The sequence below is a fragment of the Prunus dulcis genome, chromosome 6, assembly GCF_902201215.1.
Source record: "Prunus dulcis chromosome 6, ALMONDv2, whole genome shotgun sequence".
NCBI classification, from domain to species: Eukaryota; Viridiplantae; Streptophyta; class Magnoliopsida; order Rosales; family Rosaceae; genus Prunus; species Prunus dulcis.
Genome location: NC_047655.1, coordinates 1,301,808 through 1,326,924, shown reverse-complemented (window position 1 = coordinate 1,326,924; position 25,117 = coordinate 1,301,808). Strand labels below are relative to the sequence as shown.

At 40.2% G+C, this 25,117-nt stretch overlaps 1 protein-coding gene across 3 annotated transcripts; it reads right to left on the bottom strand.

Annotated features, from left to right (window-relative positions):
- Positions 1-395: 395 nt before the first annotated feature.
- On the bottom strand, positions 396-4,276 carry LOC117630765 (beta-glucosidase 12-like). 3 transcript variants are annotated; one of them, XM_034363533.1, is made up of 14 exons: positions 4,066-4,276; positions 3,841-3,910; positions 3,334-3,392; positions 3,143-3,218; positions 2,929-3,006; positions 2,733-2,820; positions 2,380-2,635; positions 2,074-2,189; positions 1,727-1,950; positions 1,608-1,642; positions 1,378-1,480; positions 1,098-1,206; positions 710-980; positions 396-668 (listed from the first exon to the last, which is right to left on the bottom strand). In XM_034363533.1, exons 1-13 carry the CDS (start codon positions 4,243-4,245, stop codon positions 737-739), a joined length of 1,638 nt encoding a protein of 545 aa, XP_034219424.1. In that variant the 5' UTR covers positions 4,246-4,276; the 3' UTR covers positions 396-668; positions 710-736. The 3 variants fall into 3 exon arrangements, with proteins under 3 accessions (XP_034219424.1, XP_034219423.1, XP_034219425.1); XM_034363532.1 differs by having other exon boundaries at positions 396-980; XM_034363534.1 differs by having other exon boundaries at positions 396-980; positions 1,608-1,639.
- Between the last annotated feature and the right edge of the window lie 20,841 nt (positions 4,277-25,117).

The window sequence follows — 25,117 nt, the reverse complement described above, 5'->3', positions numbered from 1 at the left end:
CTTTTGGAAAAATAAATTATCATCTCGTTTATAAAGAAAGCTTAATTTTATGTGGCGTAAGGAGTATTGTATTGAAATTTAAAAATACATATAAGCTAAAATCTATGTATAATTTGTACACATGAAATTAATCATACAAGCAACATTAGTTTTCTTTTGAAGAAAAGTATTGTGCTGATAGCCGACTTGCCGTTTTCTCAAATAAGCACTTGATCGAGCATTTTCTTTTGAATTTTTAATAGATCTATAAAGAATTTATACACTAGTATCTTATTTTAAGTTCATTTCAACTTAAGACAAACAAGATGCCATAAGTTGCAAATATTTCGGTCAAGGCTCAACATCTATTTATTTTAGTTTTTATTTTTATTTATAACTTTTTTATTTAGAAGAAATTGCATTTATAATTTAGCCGTAAAGGGCATTGATCACAAGGACTAATACAAACCCATGAAGGATACATCAGCAACATCTAGACAATAAGATATCCCTCCAACCATATCCACAACTGGCCAAAGCACCTCCACCGCATAAAGTCAACAAACTTGGATAACGAGGCACGTCAACAACATAAAGTAAAATTAAAACTAAACCCTCACAAGGAAAGACAACTAACTCATAATGAGCTGTTGCAACTTATTCCGACTCAGAAAAAGTCAAACAAAAAGTTAAAACATGAAAAACAGCTCACACAACCACTATGGAAGAGCCATTGTACTTTATCCATCCTTGGGATTCAAATTTGATACACAAATTTGGTAGCCCTACCATTATTGTTCCCACATCTTCGGATTTTCTTCTTACTAATTGAGGATCTCTTGAGAAAACTTTTGAACCAGTGCGTCGAGAGTTTTGAGTGTCTTTCCAGTCCATTGTCATAATCAATATAATTGATACCAAATCGAACAGTATATCCTTCGCTCCATTCAAAGTTGTCTAGCAAAGACCATGCAAAATATCCCTGCACATTAGCACCCTCCCTACAAACACCCAAAAAAGAAGAAGAACATAATTGGTTCAATATAGTGATTAAATAACCGAAATGTAAGAAGGCCAAAACATATATAGCCTTAATTAATTTGTTGACAAAAACTTACTTCATTGCTGCTTGGAGGTAACAGAGGTGGCGATAGTAGTAGTCAATTCTATTACCATCATTAAGGGCTTGCTCGAGTGATAATTTGGGATTATTGAACTCATCCATGCCTGCAATATAATGCAGTATCAAATGCATACAAATTGTTTAACCGAAGAAAAAATGTACATTTAGTTTTAAGTTTAGAGTTTACAACACTTCACTTTATTTTACACCATTATACATAAATGTGAAACATTGATGATGCAATTAATTAATGTTTAAAAATATTAATTACGTACCATTCTCAGTAATGTACATAATTGGATCATTATACTTTTCCTTTGTGTAGAGTACAAGATCATAAAGTCCTTTTGGGTAAACATATAACCAGTCTGAAGCAGCCTGCAATCCCATTTGAAGATCAATGAGACTTTTAGCACTTTATGTGTATATGGAAAACAAAATATATGCATATATAGCTATTAATTCTCAAAATCCCAATAACTTAAGCTAATAATCTATTGCGTACCCGTGGACCAATGGGGACCCCATTAAGATCAGCTGCTACAACATAAATGAATATGAATATTAGGATCTAAGTATTTGGAGAACTACATTAATTTCTTGAAATTTTCAATTTGTACTCACTTGTAACATTAACATGAACATCTGTTAGGTAGCTTGGAGGTGTAGTTACAGAATAATCCTTAGGATAAGCGCTTGCATATCTAGCAGAGTAGTAGTTTACTCCAATATAGTCATATGACCCACTCAGTGACTTAGATTGTTCTTCCGTGAAATTCGGTAACCGTGCACCAAGAATGGATCGCATGATCTGCGGGTAGTCACCTCTTGTCAATGGGTCCATAAACCTATGAAAATTCCAAACGTGAACTTATAACATTATATAAACTACCACAGGCTACCTAACCGAAGTTATAATTCAAAAATGAAGCATTTAAATGAGTTGATATATAAATTAATAATACACTTACCATCCATACATAAAATCCAAAGCTTGAAATGCAGCGTCTTTATCTTGTTGTGACTCTGAAGCGGGCTCAAACCAATGTGATACAACAGTTATTCCTATGACACCATTTTGATATGCCTGCTCCAGAGAGATAAATAAAAAATAAAAAATTTGTTGATTTAATGCAAAGAAAAAAAAAATTATATTATTACAACCGTCGTTTTTCTCAAAATAAAAAGTATTCCCACTTATGTTGTTACATAATAATACTAGTTACTCGTTGGACCTCAATTTCTAAAAGAAAAAGAAAAAAGACTAACGGAAGTACCTGATATTTTTCTCTGTACAATTTTACAGCAGCTGCATGAGCAAGGAGTAGATAGTGTGTCACCAAATATGGTTCAATACCCGAATCTCCACCAAGGCATTTTGGGTTGTACCAATCAGAGCATCGTCCTGGTGCATGGATCCCGATTGTGTAACCATGGTTACTAATGGTATATGGCTCATTAAGTGTGGTCCAATGCTTTACTCGATCACCAAATTCCTTATAACAAAGGTCTGCGTATGCTTTAAAGTCATCGCTGCGTGTACACATTGAAATATGTATTTATTGTATATAATAGTATTTATATAATTAAGTGATCAATATTATACAAAGGATGGAATTTGTCCACTTACACAATACGAGGGCTTAACAAACCACCATATTCATCTACTAAGGCTTGGGGAACATCCCAGTGGAAGAGTGTCACTAATGGCTCTATACCTATATATATATAGCATGACCAGTAAAAGAAAATTAGAAGTTTGATTAAACAACTGCAGGTACTGTTGTTATATTAGGAGGATTTTATGAGATTGGGAGCTGTATCACCATTGCGTAGGAGTTCATTGGTGAGATTATTGTAGTATTCGATTCCCTTCTTGTTAATTCCACCACTTAGTTTTCCATCTAATAATAATTAAAACAAAACAAGAAAAATATAAGCCAATACCTATCATGAAATAGGAATTAAATTGAATAAAAGATGTTAAACATTAAAGCGATTGGTCGCAATAATATATGTGGATGCGGATGATCAACTTACTTGGTAACAATCTGGACCATGAGATAGAGAACCTATAAGCATCCAACCCCATATCCTTCATAATTGCCACATCTTCCTATAATGACACAAAAGATGTACATAACTAAAAATTAAGGATATCATCCTTAATGTCGTAGTGTTCAAATTCAAATATAGAAGGTCTACATAATACAATTATGTGATTTTCAAACCTTATAACGGTGATATTGATCAATAGCAACATCTCCATTGCTACCATCAGTTATCTTTTCTGCAATTAATCAAATGTAATTTTAGTTATAAATAAAGATACAAAGTAATTTATCTATCTAGATATTTAAACAGGGGAATGCTAGCAACCTTCAACCTAACCATCTTGGTTGGAACTTCTCACTTCTTCTCATGTGCGATGTATTATTCCTCTTAATTACATTTTTGAATGATATATTAATACATTAAAAAATTTGAGTTTTATTTTCCATGATTACCCTTATTCAATTTTTTACAACTTTCTAATTATCTTCTTTGATCTAGGGTAAGGTCATAGTTTCTGCGCAGTTCCCATTGAGCACTTTGTAAGTGAAGAATAACTAATTTCCATGAAGCATTGGCTTGTTTATTATAGCTTTTGAAATGAAGTAACTGATCATCAATTTAGTCACCTAAAAAAATAGAAAATGGAAGATTTGTTTACTAATTGATTGTTTGATTCAACAGACCTGGATGCTCATGGGTGAAGTTATCCCATACGCTTGGTCCTCTACCGTCTATGTTTGCAGCACCTTCTAACTGAAATGCACATACAGATATACATTTAAAACACGATTTACAGAATGAAGATGCCAATATTCATAAATGACACATGCTAAGTAAAGTAACTATATGAAACAAAAATTAAAACAAATTCATGAGTAATATTAATTAAGTTCCCAGAATGGACTGACTTGGTAAGCTGCTGTAGCTGCACCAAATGTGAACCCTGGAAAAAGAGTATCGAAATGGGTCCTGTTGAGAGTTGCGCAAACAATGGGTGGATCTGTCCTGGCAGCATTGGTATTTGCCAATGCAAAGCCAAGGAGCAGCAGCACCATACACAAGAGCAAAGAGCGGAATTGCAATGCCATAACTGAGTGGAGGGTTTTTGATGATCGAGCTAGGTGTGCTCTTCCTGCTATATTGCATGGGGTTTATATAGAGGGAGTACATAACTTCTACACGTGAAAATAATAATTCAAAAGCATTTTTATTTCTTTTTTGTAAAGCCAAGCGGGCTTTAAAGCGAAGGACAGAGAAAAGTTGGGACCTTCTTTTTTTTCCTTTTTTCTATACTACTGTATAGAAAAGCAATCCAAAGATTCCATCGGGACTACCTTCAGAGTCTGGTTTTGCTGCCGTTCCCCAACCTCTGGTTTTGGAAAGATAATCTAATTGCACCCTTCTCCATTAATGTTTTCTGTCCTATCTCCATCAATTGGCGTTAATTGCTCATAAGAAATTTCTCTCTCATGGAAACTCTTGCTCATCTTTATGGGCGAACTCTTCTTCATTGGTTCCTTAGAAACTATTTCTCTCTCTCTCTCTCTCTCTCTCTCTCTCTCTAAAAAAAAGGTATAAAAAGAAACTATTTCTCTCTCATTGTTAATTGATCTTCCATGCAAATAGACCTAAGATTGTTGAGAGTGTGAATCTCACTCGTTGTCAATTAATTTTGAGTTGAAATACTCATGTTCTAATTGAGTATATCATAACGTATTATGATCAAGAACCATGATATAATGACTAGTTTAATATAAGCCCCTACAATTTCTATTTCCTAGATACCATCCAATTAAAAATTGTTATTGGAATTTAGCCCCAAACATTATTTTTCGTAACTGAAGTAATAGGTATGTTATTTTTCCAACATAAAATTGTATGTACGCTATTATATTTATAAAATAATAATATAATAGATAATTAATCACCTATACTTCATAAATAAATAAATAAAAACTTTTTTATATTAAATAAACCGATTAGGTATGTTACATATGAATTTATTAGTTACAATTCCAAATTCAAACATCCATTTGGAGATCTTTCCAAATTCAATGTGTCTCATTAGTTACAATTCAAATAAAAATTGTTTCTATATTGGTCTACATTAATATACAAAATGCAATAATGGCTTAGTTGACGGTATTTTAGCAATAAAAAAATACAATAAATTCGATTTTGAGCTTGATTAGGTAACTTGCCGAATTGGATCCTAGTCAAGAAGAGACTGTTGAAAATAATGATAAAGGAAGAGGAAGAAGAAGAAGGGAGGTTGCTGGTTCGATGTTAGATTCTTTAGGGAATAGTCAAGTATTGTTATATATATATTATTATTCTTCTTCTAAGTGTGAGGAAATTGGTTATCATCCTTTTGTAAATGAACTTGTAAATTAACACAAGTACGCAATAGTCTAAAGAAAGATCTAAGATTGTGGACTAAAAGGATATATACATCAAGGTATTAAGTTTTTTTCTGAATTCGACACCCATGTTTTTTTGTTCTTTGTCCAACAGCCATTAGTTATAGTGCACCTTCTATAAAGATTTCATATATAATAAAATAAGACGTCGTCTTTATATTTAACTCTCAGGATTATGAGAATGGTCTTGGCATTATTCTACGTTATTTTGTTATACCATGTGATTATGTCATTCCACTCCAGTTCAAATCCCCATCAGCATAGTTCGAACTCAGGTACAATAAGATAGGCACTTTAATCTAGGGAAAGGAAAATCGATCCCGAGTGCCATAATGTGGGCACACTGCCTTGGCCAACTAACCCAACTCACATTTTTAAAAAAACAAAAGTTGCAAGGAAGGAAAAAATTGATAGAAGTAATCATTTTTAATGAATACATCAATTTCTCTCATTTAATTGTGGCATGAAAAACATATTACCTGCAAACTTTTAACCATGGCTACTTTAATTTACATAGGATTCATTTCAGTTTGGTATCGCATAGGATACAACTATAGAGTACCTTAAGAGTACAACTACGGGATACCAAACTAAAATTAATCCATTTACATATGCCAAACTTTGAAAGGGGTGGTGAGGCTTAAGGGTGGTCAGAAAAATGCACTCAAAAACGGACGTGGCATAATATTTACTCTCAACACGTCCTCTCACCTGTTAAATGACTTGAACTACTTTCACTATTGAATAATGTGCAAGTGGCCAAAAAAGAGAGTCTAATCTGCAAGTAATAGAAGTGGAAAAGAAAGTAGCTTTAAACCCCACGGCCAGACACGCACACCCGCCTACTGCCCCACCCAACCCCAAGCCCAATAAAGAGAGAAGGTGGATTCCGCTTTGTGATCACATTCACAGAACTTGTATTGCATCTTTGCTTGACTTGAAAACCTAAAGAGGGGGGGAGAAAGAGAGTGTGTTCCGATTCTTTATATGGTTTTCGAACACCAAGATTTTTTTCGCAAAGACTAAGATGTTGAACGCACTGCTTAAGAAGTTAGAGGTGGCTGCGCTCTGTTGTTACATGTGCTTCAAATATTTAATGTTTTAGGTCTGTAAGAGTGGCTATAGTATTTATTCGCTTACTATTATTGATGAAATCAAAAAAGAAAAAGGGATTACTTTTTAGATACCTTATCAAAATTCGGATGAGGTGTCAATCTCTAAGGGCCAAAGTATGACAATGTGAAGATGAAAATGTTATACATTGGAAAGTTAATGAACTTAGCATTGGAAAGTTAATGAACTTAGTAAGGGCTTATGAAGAGTTGAGCTACTCTCCCATTTGCGAATTGATTTTGGAGTGAACCTCAACTTCCTTTATAGTAACAGAGCCTGTTTGTCCACGTGTGAAACCTCAACTTCTGCTTAGTTGTGGTGATTGTCCTTAAATAATACCTCAATCACATTTTCGTCCTCCAATTTCGATCGTGCTTAAATTGGGGCTCTCATTGCATAGCATGTATTCTCAATACGTCCGCTTCCGAGTAGCCTGACTTACTTTCAATTGAGTCATCTGCAAGTAATAGAAAGAAGATTTAGCCCCATACTACCGCCCAGCTATCCTGCTCTAGACCTACCCAGCTATCCTCCAATTTCAATCTGTCTATCCGGAGCTTGTGATTACTTTTTCTATAAGAACCTTCTTAACTTAGTGGATTGCCTGGTCGGAGTGATGACCCCCAGCTTTTCCCAATAGTGGGTTTCTGCCTAAACATTTCCGGTGTAATTCTCTGATTTATATGCCTAGTCATATTGTTTGTGTTATATCTGAAATGTTGATGAATGTTCACACACTTATCACTCTAGTTGTTGCTAGCACAGGGGATGCCTGGATTGATAGATCTTTCTGAGTGCCTAGGTTGTCACGTAGTTATTTTCTAGGCTTGCTGACAGGACCTGATCCCAATTCCGCTTTGGAATTCGAGCCGGATCCTGTGCGTGTCTGACACTTGGCAAATGTCGGGCACAAATGACCTTTTTACCCTTCCTGTTACTAGTACGTTTAAAACTTCCTTTAGACTTCTGCCGAAAATTCGGCAGAGTCTCCCCTGTAATTTGTCCAAACCCAAAATCTTCCACCTGTTAAACGAGCAATTAGGTCCACACCAACTGCCAAAATAACTCAAATAAACAGGTCTCAACTCTGTTTCTCAGTTTCAACCAGATATCAGAGCAATTTCTACAAATGTACAAAACTTTAAGTGATTTACAACAAAATCCTACATTTGGTGGGTGGCTCGGGAGTTAGGAGTGGCCCGTGGTGGATTCCTTTACACTTCTACAGCCTGGGGGCGAAAAACAAGTTGAAAGTGTGAGTGGACAAAAATAATGTTCTAAAAAAACAATTTATAACATAGTAACCCCCATTAATGAATAAATAGGTAAGTAAATCTATGGTTCGACTGTATTTAACACGAGGTAAAATAAACATGGATAAATATATTTATAAATACATTCGTATAACTGAACAAGTATATAAAGATATAAAACATGCACGAATATCGAGGAAACTGGTATAAAATGATTGAAAGCAATAGCTGTATAAAAGTACTCAAGTTCCTTTAAAACTACCACCTAAGTGTACCCGTGTAAATTCCGTCAAATCCCCTGGCAGGTCTAGGCGACACACAGTCTCTCCGAGCCACAAACTGGTAGGATTCAGGGGACTATAGTTAGCCTGATCCGCTGGCAGGTCTCGATGACACCAAGTCTACTTAAGCCGCTCTGGCAGGATACAGGGGACCATAGTCAGCTTGATCCGCAATCCTGGCAGGTCTCGGGGACACGAAGTCAGCCGAGCCACAAATCCTGGCAGGTCTCGGGACACCAAGTCTGCCGAGCCGCAAATCCTGGCACTCACGGTCCGAGCGTCCCCAAAACTCGTGAGGCAATGTCAAGTGCACTGACAGAACTGTAAATAGACTGGATGTCCGTAGACATCGGTCCATCTGAGGGTAATCACCAAAACGGGCACATGGTGGTTTTAAAATAACTATTTTTAGAAAAGTCTGATCTATCTCATCTGCTTTAAGCCTCAAATTCTGTTTTCTATAACTGTCTAGTATATGCAAGTAAGCAACATAGAATTATAGAAATATTACTGCGCTAATTATGCTCGGAAACATTTAATAAAACTTACTCAAGATCAAATAAGAAATTGAATTATAAAACCGTTTAGAAAAGAAAAGTCCACTCACTGCTGGTCCGAGCTAGCTGGACCCTTTTAAGGTCCCTCCTGTGGGTCAATCGGGCCTCTAGTGCCTGATTAACCATGAATCATAAATTAATAAAACTGCTTAATAAAATAATTAAATTAAACACCCTGCCCCAGGCTCCTAGAAATGGGTGCACTCATTTTCAAGTCAATCCTATGCCCACTTTAACCTTTCAGACAATTAGAACGGTGTTAAGAGACCCGAAACTATACTAAGCGATAAACTGTCAGATCGGCCGATTCGGAACCCCGTGGGGTCCACGATTTTCGATGGCCAATCTGAGATTCTCTAAAGGTTCCTTACAGAGAAAGACCCATGTTCCGCGAGTTTGGTCCGAAACGGACGGTCGGATTAGCGAAAATCGAGTTATCGCTTAAAATCCAAACCCTAGCACCAAGGTTCGCGATTTCGGAGTATCCGGGACTCCGATTCGCAATCCGTCAAATCCTACATGATCTTGAAATCATGTAGAACTACATATCTGAATTTGGGTGCGATCCAACGGCTCGACGACACTGCACCCAAGGATCGGGCAATATGGGAAATCCGTTCGGGGCTCAAACGGACTCCAAATCGAGATCCGCGAAATCCTACGCGCTCGTGACAATACGAGGAGGGCAAAAATACACAGAGTCACCTCACTACCCTCACCCACACGCCGCCATACGCGCGGGCAGTTTGGGTGTTCAAAGCGATAACGGGTTGCCGGAAAAACTCCAAACCGAGACTCCAAATTCCTATCCTAAGTAAAACACCCCATTTGGAGTCACTTTTGTTCTTGGACATACCCCAAAAAGTGGCCGAAAATGGCCGATCACGGCGGCCGAAGTTCGGCCGATTTTCAATTCGAAAATCGAGTGTTCTACAGCCAAAATCGATCGAAACCCAGCCAACCATCAGTTAGAGCATGAAAAATAGCTGAGAATCCATACCTTACTCGAACGATTTGGCTGAGAAACGAAGGAGAACGAAGAGCTTGAAGATTCGAATGAAAACCGGCGATGTTCTGGAGATTCCGGCGAACTCCGGGCGGCCCAAGGGCGGCGACGGGTCGGGGAAGAATGGCGAGGCCGAGGCGGAGCTGACGGTACCAACGCCGTAGATCAGGCCAGTCTGTGGCGGCTGCTAGCTTGGCCGGAAGGGGAGAGGGGCGCGGCTGTCGCGCGACGGGAGGAGAGAGAGATAGGAGAGAGAAAGGAGAAAAGGGATAAAAATATGACTTTTTCCAAATTTCCGCTTTGCCCTTCGAGGTATTTTGACCGTATTTTCTTCAGTACAACTCCGATTCGAGTCTACTCTGTGTCTACAGCGTAAGCGGAATTGCCAAATTCCTTCTAAGTCAAAAAGTCATCTTTTTCCCTATTAAATAATGCGAGGGCAAAATCGTCTTTCTCTTCTAATAAATTAATACTAATTTTGAGATATTTTGGGTTATTACACTTGCAGGGATTTAAATGTTTGATATGTTGTGCATCTGTGTTATGTTTATATGTTCAAGGGTCTATGACTAGTTATTGACTAGTCATATTGTCTACACCTTTATTTGATAATTATTGTCATACATCTGTCCATTGAGGATTTAATTTCCCTCCTTCACCTATGTACCTGTTGCAGAGAGAGAGAGAGAGAGAGAGAGAGAGAGAGAGAGAGGAATTGATGGAGACAAGATAGACAAAGAGCTCGAGTTGTTGGCATGTGTGTTTTTCAAATTTTGTTGAGCATAACTTGCGTGTTGGCATGCCCAAGCTCTTAAAAAGCAAAAAGTTTTTATCTTTTAAATTCTTTGTACTTTGTATTTTATATATATATATATATATATATTATTTTTTATAATACCATCGGTCTGGTTTGATTAAACAAGTAATTTTGAACATTGTAAACCATACATCGAACCCAAAATATTGTAAACCATATACCCAAAATATTGTTACATAGATTAATAAAAAAAATAAGACCGTCAACGCTGCAAACAATTGTCATCAGAAGTCCAAAATTGCTGTCCTCAGGAATAGCCATGAACACAGGCCAACCCTCAGATGGTGGCTGAGGCAAAATTACGCCGCAGGAATAATATCATTTACTTTCTCTTCTAACGTATTTAAAGAGTCTACTAAGCATATACTGTTCCTTTGTCCCTAGGCCCAAGCAGTTTGGTTTGTTTCACCTCTAAACCATAAAGTGGTGACCAAAGATTTACCACAATTGGGACGAGTGGGCTTTGTCTCTTATGAGCTTTTTGCTTTGGGAAAGGCTGGTGGATTTTTATTTATTTATTTATTTTTGTTTGATAAATGGATGGTATTGTGCATGATGAAAAAAAGTCTCTCATTGTGGCCGATCACAATGGCTGGATTTCGTTTGGAAAAATAAATTATCATCTCTTTTATAAAGAAAGCTTAATTTTATGTGGCGTAAGGAGTATTGTATTGAAATTAATATATATATATATATATATAAGCTAAAGTCTATGTATAATTTGTACACGTGAAATTAATCATACAAGCAACATTAGTTTTCTTTTGAAGAAAAGTATTGTGCTGATAGCCGACTTGACGTTTTCTCAAATAAGCACTTAATAGAAAGAAGATTTAGCCCCATACTACCGCCCAGCTATCCTGCTCTACATCTACCCAGCTATCCTCCAACTTCAATCTGTCTATCCGGAGCTTGTGATTACTTTTTCTATAAGAACCTTCTTAACTTAGTGGATTGCCTGGTCGGAGTGATGACCCCCAGTTTTTCCCAATGGTGGGTTTCTGCATAAACATTTCTAGTGTGATTCTCTGATTTATATGCCTAGTCATATTGTTTGTGTTATATCTGAAATGTTGATGAATGTTCACACACTCGTCACTCTAGTTGTTGCTAGCACAGGGGATGGTCTAGATTGATAGGTCTTTCTGAGTGCCTGGATTGTCACATGGTTTTCTTCTAGGCTTGCAGGGATTTAAATGTTTGATATGTTGTGCATCTGTGTTATGCTTATATGTTCAAGGGTCTATGACTAGTTATTGACTAGTCATATTCTCTACACGTTTATTTGATAATTATTGTCATACATCTGTCCATTGGGGTTTTAATTTCCCTCCTTCATCTATGTACCTATTTCAGAGAGAGACAGAGGGATTGATGGAGACAAGACAAACAAAGAGCTCGAGTGGTTGGCATGTGTGTTTTTCAAATTTTGTCGAGCATAACTTGCGTGTTGGCATGCCCAAGCCCGTAAAAGGCCAAAGTTTTTATCTTTTAAATTCTTTTTGCTTTATATTATATTATATTATATATATAAGGGGTGGATCCGTGACACTATGTTTTTGACACAAGTTTTGACATAATTTTTGGGCCATTAGATTACACCACTTTCAATGGTTGAGATTAAACCTCTCATGGTAAGTAGTTTTAATTTTTTAAATAGACAATCATTAATTTTTTTTTCTCTCTCATAAAAATAAAAGAAATGTTTTTCTCTCTCCTCCCTTTTTTTCTTGGAGACGTAATCCCAGCTGCCTTTTTAATATCAAATATTTATTAAGGTGTAATAAATAAAGAATTTCACCAAAAACTAAAGGCCCAAACCGTGAAGAGTCTCTTCAGTTTCCCCTTCTTCCCGCACATACATATGCAATCATCAATTCATCTTCAGTAGTTTTTTCTTTTATGTCAAAGCAATTTCTCCTATCTTAATACATATATTGTATCATCAAAATATTGGAGCACCCACAAGATATTTCCTCCAACTCTCAGTCCCATATCTCCGGGAAAATTAATTAAATTTCAAGTCAACTTCCAATCATAGCTGTAGCCAATTTATGGAATGGTAAATGCCCAATTTATTAAGCTCATGATTCACAACAATCCGTAGCTCAAAGAATGACTTTCATCCCAAGGCTACTTGTGTATATTGTATAACCCCGACCATGACAGGTGCCATCTTGGACATTGTTCAACTCTAATGTTTTGATATTCCTATTCACATTGTAAGAATACCATCTATAAGTTTTCAAGCATAAAAATCTTAATCAAAATTAAGCCATTTGTCTACTTTCAATGATCTAAAGAATTTCAATAGTTCCAAAAGGATAGCTGCTAGTCATAGAACATCATTTTTAATCATGAATGGTGATTCAAATTAAAGAAGTTCTAAGCTCATCTAATTGGTAAAAGTGAAGGTTGATCAGGGGAACTTGCGTTCTTCACGAGATAATCAACAAGTGTCGTGGCATCAAATTTTCACTTTGTATTCTCTCTCTATTAAAAGGATAAAAGTTCTTAATGAAGAAAAAAAACAGTAATAGTCAAAATTTTCAGATATGAGATGATTAAAATCTCTAAATCAAACCCTCAAAAGAGATGGAGGTCTTTTCTGGTTTCATGAATGAGTGGGAGGGAGGAGACTCTTGTTGCAGATAAAGAGAGAAAAAGAGACCGATATTTTTTATGGTCTCCTGAAAGAGAGTGAGAGAGATGAGTACGAGAAAGAAGAGAGATTACCAAGAAAAAGGGAGGAGAACGAAAATCGTTTCTTTTATTTTTATGGTGAGAGAGAAAATACAATTAATGATTGTCAAATTAAGAAATTAAAATTATTTCCCATGTCAAGTTTAATCACAACCACTGAAAGTAGAGTAATCTAATAGCCCAAGAATTGTGTCAAAACTTGTGTAAAAAACAGAGTGACACAAATCTGTATATATATAAATATAATATAGTACAAAGAATTTAAAAGATAAAACTTTTGGCTTTTGTCAGGCTTGGGCATGCCAACATGCAAGTTATGCTCGACAAAATTTGAAAAACACACATGCCAAACACTTAAGCTCTTTTGTCTGTCTTGTCTCCATCAGTCCTTCTCTCTCTCATTCTGCAATTGGTACATAGGTGAAGGAGGTAAATTAAAACCCGAATGGACAGATGTATGATAATAATTATCAAATAAACGTGGAGACAATATGTGACAGGACCCGATCCCAATTTCGCTTTGGAATTCAAGCCGGATCCTGTGCGTGTCCGACACTTGGCGTATGTCGGGCATAAAAGACCTTTTTACCCTTCCTGTTACAAATACGTTTAAAACTTCCTTTAGACTTCTGCCGAAAATTTGGCAGAGTCTCCCCTGTAATTTGTCTAAACCCAAAATCTTCCACCTGTTAAACAAGCAAATAATTCTACACCAACTGCCAGAATAACTCAAATAAACATTTCTCAACTTTGGTTCTCAGTTCCAACCAGATATCAGAGCAATTGCTACAAATTTATAGAACTTTAAGTACTTTAAAACAAAATCCTATGTGTTTTGGGTGGCGCAGAGGCTATGAGTGGCCCGTGGTGGATTCCTTGGCACTTATACAGCCTGGGGGCGAAAAACAAGTTTGAATGTGTGAGTGGACAAAAATAATGTTCTTAAAAACAATTTATAACATAGTAACCCCCGTTTAAAAATAAATAGGGATGTAAATCTAAAGTTCGTCTGTATTCAAATATAAGGCAGTCAAATCAACATGTATAAGTATTGGTATGTATGCAGATATAGAACGGGCACGAATATCAAGAAACTGATATAAAATGACTGAAAGCAATAATGATATAAAAATACTGAAATTCCTTGAAAACTACCACCTAGGTGTACCCTTGTAAAATCCGTCAACTCCCTGGCAGGTCTCGGCGACACACAGTCTATCCGAGCCGCAAACTGGCAGGATCCAGGGGACTATGGTCAGCTTGATCCGCCGGCAGGTCTCGATAACACAAAGTCGACTCGAGCCGTCTGGCAGGATGCAGGGGACCGTAGTAAGCCTGATCCGCAATTCTGGCAGGTCTCGGGAACACGAAGTCAGCTGAGCCGCAAATTCTGGCAGGTCTCGGGACACTAAGTCTACCGAGCCGCAAATCCTGGCACTCACGGTCCGAGCGTCCCCGAAACTCATGAGGCGATGTCAAGTGCACTGACAGAACAGTAAATAGACTGGATGTCCGTAGACATCGGTCTGAGGGTAATCACCAAAACGGGTACATGGTGGTTTTAAAATAACTATTTTTAGAAAAGTCTGATCAATAACTAAAGTCTAAAATTATGCTGCTATCTCATCTGCTATAAGCCTCAAACTCTGTTTTCTACAACTATCTAGTATATGCAAGTGAGCAACATAGAATTATAGAAATATTACTGCACTAATCATGCTCGGAAACATTTAATAAAACTTATTCAAGATCAAATAAGAAATTTAATTATAAAAACCGTTTCGAAAAGAAAAGTCCACTCACTACTGGTCCGAGCTAGCTGGACCTTTTGAATGTCCCTCCTGTGGATCGGTCGGGCCTCTGGTGCCTGATTAACCATGAATATTAAATTAATAAACTCCTCAATAAAAGAATTAAATTAAACACCCTGACCCCCGGCCCCTAGAAATGCGTGCACTCATTTTCAAGTCCATCCTATGCCCACTTTAGCTTTTCAGACAAGTAAAACGGGTTAAAAGATCCAAAGTTGTACTAAGTGATAAACTGTCAGACCGGCCGATCCGGAACTTCATGGGGTCCATGATCTCCGATAGCCAATCTAGGATTCTCTAAAGGTTCCTTACAGATAAAGACCCATATCCTGTGAGTTTGGTTCGAAACGGACGGTCGGGTTAGCCAAAATCGCGTTATCGCTTAAAATCCAAACCCTAGCCCCAGGGTTCGCGATTTCGGAGTATCCGGGACTCCGATTCGCAATCCATCGAATCCTACACGATCCTGAAATCATGTAGAACGACATATCCAAAGTTGAGTGCGATCGAACGGCTCGACGACACTGCACCCAGGAATCGCGCAATATGGAAAATCCGTTCGGGGCTCAAACGGACTCCGAATCGAGATCCACGAAATCGTACGCGCTCGTGACAACACGAGGATCGCAAAACTACACAGAGTCACTTCACTACCCTCACCCACGCGCCGCCACACACGCGGGCAGTTTGGTTGTCCAAAGCGATAATGGGTCGCCGGAAAAACTCAAAATCGAGACTCCAAACTCCTATCCTAGGTAAAACACCACCATTTGGAGTCACTTTTGTTCTTGGACATACCCCAAAAAGTGGTTGAAAATGGCCGATCACTGCGGCCGAAGTTCGGCCGATTTTAAATTCAAAAATCGAGTGTTCTACAGCCAAAATCGATCAAAACCCATCCAACCATCAGTTAGAGCACGAAAAATAGGTGAGAATCCATACCTTACTCGAACGATTTGGTTGAGAAACGTAGGAGAACGAAGAGCTTGAAGAATCGAATGAAAATCGGCAGTTTTCGCCTGATTCCGGCGAGCTCCGGTCGGTGCAGGGGCTGAGACCGGTCGGGATGAGGCGGCGGCGGCGAGACGGAGCTATTGGTACCGATGTCGAAGGTCGCCGTGCCCTGTGGCAGCGGCTGGACGAACGGAAGGGGAGAGGGGTGGCGACGGTGTCGCGTGCGGGAGGAGGAGAGAGAACTGAGGAGAGAAAAGGGAGAAAGGGATAAAAATCTGACTTTTTTCCAATTTACCGTTTTGCCTTCGCCGTATTTTGACCGTATTTTCTTCGTTACAACTCCGATTCGAGTCTACTCCGTGTCTACGGACTCGTTTTGTCGTGCTCTACGCAACGGCGTAAGCGGAATTGCCAAATTCCTTCTCGGTCAAACAGTCAACTTTTTCTTTATTAATTAATGCGAGGGCAAAATCGTCTTGTTCTTAGAATAAATTAATACTAATTTTCAGATATTTTGTTTTGGGTTATTACAATCTATCCCCTTAAGAAAATTTCATCCTCGAAATTTATGTACCTGTTACTGGAAGAGATACGGGTACTGTTCCCGCATCTGGTCCTCAGGTTCCCATGTGGCCTCTTCCACAGTATGACTCATCCATAGCATCTGGTCCTCAGGTTCCCATATGGTCCTCAGCTATCCTGTTGTCTGCATAGCTCTTTTGTCTGTCTTGGGCCGTTTTGAGTCTTTCTCGGATTATCTTCACCTGTTCCTTTGTTCGTTCAACGTCATCTGCCACTTCCAGTCGGTTCTCGCCGACTTCGTCCCAATAAAATGGAGTTCTACACTGTTTCCCATACAAGGCATCAAATGGGGACATTCTGATACTCGCCTGATAATTGTTATTATACGCAAACTCCATGAGTGGCAATTTCTCATCCCAGTCTTCTCGAAACTGTAGTGCACAAGCTCTCAACATGTCTTCTAAAGTCTGAATCGTCCTCTCAGACTGACCGTCCATCTGAGGTAAAAGCTTCATGCAACTTCATCCAAAATCGGGAGGTAAACTGTGGATCTCTATCAGAAGTAGTAGAAACTGGCACCCCATGAAGTCTTACTATCTCATCAATGAAGAGCTTAGCCAACTTATTTAACGTGTAGTTTGCTCTTACCGGTAGGAAATGAGTAGACTTCGTGAGTCGATCCACAATCACCCAAACTCCGTCATGCTTATTCCGTGTTCGAGGAAGCTTGAACACGAAATCCATAGTCAAATGTTCCCACTTCCACTCAGGAATTGGAAGTGGTTGCAACAGCCCAGAAGGTTTCTGTCGTTCTGCTTTCACCTGTTGACAAATCAAGCACTTCCTAACATACTCTGCTATCTCCTTCTTCATGAAAGGCCACCAGTAGTGTTCCGTCAAAGTATGATACATCTTCGTACTCCCAGGATGCATAGCAAAAGCAGAGCTGTGGGCCTCTTCGAGAATTTCCCTCTTTAAAGCTTCATCATGAGGAACATACAATCTGGTACCCACCATCAGAGCTCCATCATTCCTTACTGAACAGTCTGTCCTATCACCACTCTCCACTTCTGCTCGTAAGGTACAAATCAAAGGATCCTCCGCTTGAGCTGCTATGATTCGTTCCACCAACACTGGTCGTACCTGGAGAGTAGCTAACAATGCTCCATGCTCATCCACACCCAGCTCCACTCTGAGTTTCCTTAGTTCAATCATCAACAGTACATACCTTCCTCGAAGATAAGCTATTGTACCGGAAGATTTCCTGCTGAGTGCATCAACTACCACATTAGCTCTCCCTGGATGGTACTCAATGGTACAATCATAGTCTTTGATCAGCTCTAGCCATCTCCTTTGCCTTAAATTCAGCTCCTTTTGGGTGAATAAATACTTCAGGCTCTTGTGATCGGTGAAAATCTGACATGTGGCTCCATATAGATAATGTCTCCAAATCTTCAAAGCAAATACCACTGCTGCTAACTCCAAATCATGAACAGGGTAATTTATCTCATGCTTCTTTAGCTGTCTGGAAGCATAAGCGATCACCCGACTATGCTGCATCAGTACGCATCCCAGTCCCTGTTGGGAGGCATCACTGTAGATCACAAAACTGCCATTATCATCAGGAAGCGTCAACACTGGAGCAGTGGTTAACCTGGTTTTGAGCTCGTTAAAGCTCTTTTCACACTCATCTGACCATTCAAACTTAATTCCTTTTCTTGTCAGACGAGTGAGAGGCGCCGCTATAGTAGAAAAACCTTCCACAAAGCGACGATAATAACCGGCTAATCCAAGAAAACTCCGTACCTCAGTAACGCTGGTTGGCTGTGGCCAATTCACTACTGCCTCAACCTTCTGGGGATCAACATAAACACCTTCTGCCGAGATGACATGCCCCAAGAAGTTCACTCTATCCAGCCAAAATTGGCACTTACTGAACTTAGCAAACAATTTCTTCCTTCTCAGAGTTTTCAGTACCAGCTCCAAGTGTTTCATGTGCACTTTCTGACTTTTGGAATACACCAGTATATCGTCTATGAATACGATCACAAAGCGATCCAAATAACGTCGGAACACTCTGTTCATCAGATCCATAAACGCAGTTGGTACATTTGTCAATCCGAATGGCATCACCAAGAACTCATAGTGCCTATATCTCGTTCGGAAAGCTGTCTTAGGCACATCTTCTTCTTTAATCCGCAACTGATGGTACCCAGATCTCAGATCAATCTTGGAGAATACCTTAGCACCTCCCAACTGATCAAATAAATCATCAATGCGGGGCAACGGATACTTGTTCCGCACCGTGACTTTATTCAGCTGTCTGTAGTCAATACACAGTCTCATGGTACCATCCTTCTTCTTCACAAACAGCACTGTGGCACCCCATGGGGAAAAGCTAGGTCGGATGAAGCCCTTATCTACTAACTCCTGCAGCTGCACTTTCAATTCCTTTAGTTCTGCTAGCGCCATCCTGTAGGGTGCTTGAGATATAGGGCTCGTTCCTGGAATGAGTTCAATAGTGAACTCGATCTCCCGGAGAGGAGGTAACCCAGGAAGATCATCCGGAAACACATCTGGAAAATCCCGAACCACTGGAATATCCTCCAACTTCAACTCCTGATTCCTGGTATCAATTACGTGGGCTAGATAGCCTGAACATCCTTTTCTGAGCAACCTCTTTGCCGTCATTGCTGAGATGAGGCAAGATGGGAGCACTCTACGCTCACCATAAAATGTCACTTCAGGACGTACAGGGCTACGGAATACAACTTCTTTCCTGAAACAATCCACTGAGGCATGATGCTTGGCTAGCCAATCCATGCCCAAAATAACATCCAAGCCCACCATGTCCAATGGAATCAAATCTGCTTCTAGACACACATCCCTTACTAATACTACACTATCGGGATACACCGTACCTACATGAAAGATCTCTCATGTAGGTACCGAGATCGCTAATTCATCCCGTAGGGCTGATAGTCTGACATTAGCGTTGTGGGCAAAACTAGGTGTAACAAATGAGTGCGTAGCCCCAGGGTCAATCAAAACTCTAGCAGAAGTCCCAAAGACTGATAAAATACCTGTAACCACGTCTGGTGACGCCTGTGCCTGCTGCTGGGACATGTGGTACACTCTGCCTGTGGCTCTGGCGCGTCCACCTCGTCCTTACTGCTGACTTCCACCTCTGCTGGCAACACTGGTCTGGGTCCCACCACTGGACGAGGCTCCTCTAAATTGGGTTCTGCCTTGTGTGCCTACCTTTCTAGGGGATACAACAGTCGCTTCTCCACCCTGAAGCAATACCGGGCACTCTCTCAAGAAATGTCTAGGCTGACCACAATGAAAATATCCTGTGGTACCCTGTCGGCAAGTCCCGGTGTGATATCTGCCACACACAGTACACTTCTGGCTCCGCATTTTGCCACTGCTGGCGTGTGGCTGTCTACCAGAACCTCTGATTGAACTGCCCGCAGAGCGGCTCCCCGAACTGCCACTCTGGTTGGAGCCTCCACTCGAGCTGACTCCAGGTCAAAAGCCTCCATAACTGCGGCCACTGGATGACCTAGAACTGTAACTACCCATCTTGGATGACCCCTGACTGGGACCACCCATCTCAAACTATCTTCTCCGAGGTTCACCTCGTGCTCTGACCATCATCTGGCTGCTCTCTATCAGCGAAGCTGACATCACCAAGTCTCCAAAATTAGTCAGCCGCTGCCTGATCACAATATCGCTGATGGAGGCCTTCAATCCCCTAGTAAACAGCTGGCACTTCTTACTTTCGTCTTCCACCAGTGGAATGCAGTATTTGGATAGTTCATTGAACTTTTTCTCATATTCCAACACTGTCATCGACCCCTGTTCCAACTGCAGAAATTCCTCCATCTTCAGATTCTGATACGCCTGAAGGTAGTACTGGCTGTCAAAAGCTGCTCGGAAGACTGGCCATGTGATGGCTGACGGATCTCGATATCTCCTTTTAACTGACTCCCACCAGTATCTAGCATTTCTGGTCAAAAAGAAAGTGGCCAAAGTTACCCTGCGATCCTGTGGAACGGCCATCACCTCCATGATCCGTTCCATCCTCTCTATCCACTCTTCGGCCGCTGCTAGGTCGCCATCACCATCAAAATCTGTGGCCCCAATTCTCTTTGCTTGGTCAGCATATCCTAAGGATGGGTCTCTGAACTGCCCGGTCCGGGATAGGGCCTGCGTCAACAACTCCAGGGTCTGCTGAAAGTTAGGATCTCCCATCATAGTAGGCATGGGAGGTGCGAGCCCTGATGGGCCTCCAACAAACGACTGTTCAACCGGTTCTTGTACCGGTTCAGGGATAGGAAAGTCCGCTAGTTTGGGAGGGGGATTTTGTCCCCTTACTCGGGACGACTATCTCGTCCCCCTACGGAAACCACAACGTTTCGGGCCCATACGCAACTGTCACAAGAACAAGTGTTCAGTAACACTAGAAAGCACAATTTAGGGTCTACAGGAAGTGAAACCTATGCTCTGATACCAAGTTGACAGGACCCGATCCCAATTTCACTTTGGAATTCGAGCTGGATCCTGTGTGTGTCCGACACCTGGCGTATGTCGGGCACAAAAGACCTTTTTACGCTTCCTGTTACAAATACGTTTAAAACTTCCTTTAGACTTCTGCCGAAAATTTGGCAGAGTCTCTCTTGTAATTTGTCCAAACCCAAAATCTTCCACCTGTTAAACAAGCAAATAATTCTACACCAACTGCCAAAATAACTCAAATAAACATTTCTCAACTTTGGTTCTCAGTTCCAACCAGATATCAGAGCAATTGCTACAAATTTACAGAACTTTAAGTACTTTACAACAAAATCCTACGTGTTTTGGGTGGCGCGGAGGCTAGGGGTGGCCCGTGGTGGATTCCTTCGCACTTCTACAACTCGGGGGTGAAAAACAAGTTTGAAGGTGTGAGTGGACAAAAATAATGTTCTTAAAAACAATTTATAACATAGTAACCCCAGTTTAAAAGTAAATAGGGATGTAAATCTAAAGTTCGTCTGTATTCAAATATAAAGCAGTCAAATCAACATGTATAAGTCTTGGTATGTATGCAGATATGGAACGGGCACGAATATCACGAAACTGATATAAAATGACTGAAAGCAATAACGATATAAAAATACTGAAATTCCTTGAAAACTACCACCTAGGTGTACCCCTGTAAAATCCGTCAACTCCCCTGGCAAGTCTCGGCGACACACAGTCTATCCGAGCCGCAAACTGGCAGGATCCAGGGGACTATGGTCAGCTTGATCCGCCGGCAGGTCTCGATAACACAAAGTCGACTCGAGCCGCTCTGGCAGGATGCAGGGGACCGTAGTTAGCCTGATCCGCAATCCTGGCAGGTCTCGGGAACACGAAGTCAGCCGAGCCGCAAATCCTGGCAGGTCTCGGGACACCAAGTCTGGCGAGCCGCAAATCCTGGCACTCACGGTCCGAGCGTCCCCGAAACTCATGAGGCGATATCAAGTGCACTGACAGAACTGTAAATAGACTGGATGTTCGTAGACATCGGTCCATCTGAGGGTAATCACCAAAACGGGTACATGGTGGTTTTAAAATAACTATTTTTAGAAAAGTCTGATTAATAACTGAAGTCTAAAATTATGCTGCTATCTCATCTGCTATAAGCCTCAAACTCTGTTTTCTACAACTGTCTAGTATATGCAAGTAAGCAACATAGAATTATAGAAATATTACTGCACTAATCATGCTCGGAAACATTTAATAAAACTTATTCAAGATCAAATAAGAAATTTAATTATAAAAACCGTTTCGAAAAGAAAAGTCCACTCACTGCTGGTCCGAGCTAGCTGGACATTTTGAAGGTCCCTCTTGTGGATCGGTCGGGCCTCTGGTGCCTGATTAACCATGAATATTAAATTAATAAACTGCTTAATAAAAGAATTAAATTAAACACCCTGACCTCCAGCTCCTAGAAATGCGTGCACTCATTTTCAAGTCCATCCTATGCCCACTTTAGCTTTTCAGACAAGTAAAACGGCTTAAAAGATCCGAAGCTGTACTAAGCGATGAACTGTCAGACCGGCCGATCCGAAACCCCGTGGGGTCCACAACCTTCGATGGCCAATCTGGGATTCTCTAAAGGTTCCTTACAGAGAAAGACCCATATCCTGCGAGTTTGGTCCGAAACGGACGGTTGGATTAGCCATAATTGCGTTATCGCTTAAAATCCAAACCCTAGACCCAGGGTTCGCGATTTTGGAGTATCTGGGACTCCGATTCCCAATCCGTCGACTCCTACACGATCCTGAAATCATGTAGAACGACATATCCAAATTTGAGTGCGATCCAACGGCTCGACGACACTGCACCCAGGAATTGCGTAATATGGAAAATCCGTTCGGGGCTCAAACGGACTACGAATCGAGATCCGCGAAATCCTACGCGCTCGTGACAACACGAGGATCGTAAAACTACATAGAGTCACTTCACTACCCTCACCCACGCGCCGCCACAAGCGCAGGCAGTTTGGGTGTCCAAAGCGATAACGGGTCGCCGAAAAAACTCAAAATCGAGACTCCAAACTCCAATCCTAGGTAAAACACCCCATTTGGAGTCACTTTTGTTCCTGGACATACCCCAAAAAGTGGCCGAAAATGGCCGATCACTGCGGCCGAAGTTCGGCCGATTTTAAATTCGAAAATCGAGTGTTCTACAGCCAAAATCGATCAAAACCCAGCCAACCATCAGTTAGAGCACGAAAAATAGGTGAGAATCCATACCTTACTCGAACGATTTGGTTGAGAAACGAAGGAGAACGAAGAGCTTGAAGAATCGAATGAAAATCGGCGGTTTTCGCCTGATTCCGGCGAGCTCCAGTCGGTGCAGGGGCTGAGACCGGTCGGGATGAGACGGCGGCGGCGAGACGAAGCTATTGCTTCCGGTGTCGAAGGTCGTCGTGCCCTGTGGCGGTTGCTGGACGAACGGAAAGGGAGAGGGGTGGCGACGGTGTCGCGCGCGGGAGGAGGAGAGAGAGAGAGAGGGGAGAGAACTGAGGAGAGAGAAGGGAGAAAGGGATAAAAATCTGACTTTTTTCTAATTTACTATTTTGCCCTTCGCCGTATTTTGACCTTATTTTCTTCGTTACAACTCCGATTCGAGTATACTCCGTGTCTACGGACTCGTTTCGTCGTGCTCTAAGCAACGGCGTAAGCAGAATTGCCAAATTCCTTCTCGGTCAAAAAGTCAACTTTTCTTTATTAATTAATGCGAGGGCAAAATCGTCTTTTTCTTAGAATAAATTATTTTTAGATGTTTTGTTTTGGGTTATTACAATATGACTAGTCAATAACTTGTCATAGAACCTTTAACATATAAGCATAACACATATGCACAACATATCAAATATTTAAATCCCTGCAAGCCTAGAAGATAACTACGTGACGACCTAGGGACTCAGAAAGACCTCTCAATCTAGGCATCCCCTGTGCTAGCAACAACTAGGGTGATAACTGTGTGAACATTCATCAACATTTCAGATATAACACAAACAGTATGACTAGGCATATAAATAAGAGAATCAGTTTGTTTGAAGGTTCTCAGAGATCAAGGGATCGATCATTTTGAGTTTTTGTCTTTGGTTGATTTTTTGGTTGTTTGATATGAATGTCCTTTGCTCTGTTCACTCTCTCAGAAATAGTTTTTTTAAAAATTTTATTTATAAATTTAGAGAGAGAGAGAGAGAGAGAGAGAGAGAGAGAGAGAAATACTTTCTAAGGAACCAATGAAGAAGAGTTCGCCCATAAAGATGAGCAAGAGTTTCCATGAGAGAAAATTTGTTTTGAGCAATTAACGCCAATTGATGGAGATAGGATAGAAAACATTAACGGAGAAGGGTGCAATTAGATTATCTTTCCAAAACCAGAGGTTAGGGTACTGGAGCAAAACCAGACTCTGAAGGTAGTCCAAATGGAATCTTTGGATTGCTTTTCTATACAGTAGTACAGAAAAAAGGAAAAAAAAGAAGGTCCCAACTTTTCTCTGTCTGTCCTCATACCTTAGCTTTAAAGCCCGCTTGGCTTTAAAAAAAAAGAAAGCAAAAAAGAAATAAAAAGGCTTTTGAATTATTATTTTCACGTGTAGAAGTTACGTACTCCCTCTATATAAACCCCATGCAATATAGCTGGGGCTAAATCTTCTTTCTATTACTTGCACATGATTCAATTAAAAGTAAGTAAGGCTACTGGAAAGAGGACGTATTGAGAATACATGCTATGCAAAGGGAGCCCCAATTTAAGCACGGTCAAAATTGGAGGACGAAAATGTGATTGAGGTATTATTTAAGGACAATCATCACAACTGAGCAGAAGTTGAGGTTTCACACGTGGACAAACGCGCTCTGATACTATACAGGAAGTTGAGGTTCACCCAAAACCAATTCGCAAAAGAGAGAGTAGCTCAACTCTTCATAAGCCCTTACTAAGTTCATTAACTTTCCAATATATAACATTTTCACCTTCA

Excerpts from the sequence above, each read along its gene's own strand:
- LOC117630765 (XM_034363532.1), bottom strand. The coding sequence starts at position 4,245 with ATGGCATTGCAATTCCGCTCTTTGCTCTTGTGTATGGTGCTGCTGCTC. Across the intron at positions 3,911-4,065 it reads CAGCTACAGCAGCTTACCAA|TTAGAAGGTGCTGCAAACAT; the intron begins GTCAGTCCATTC and ends TGTGCATTTCAG. Across the intron at positions 3,007-3,142 it reads ATGGTCCAGATTGTTACCAA|ATGGAAAACTAAGTGGTGGA; the intron begins GTAAGTTGATCA and ends AATTATTATTAG.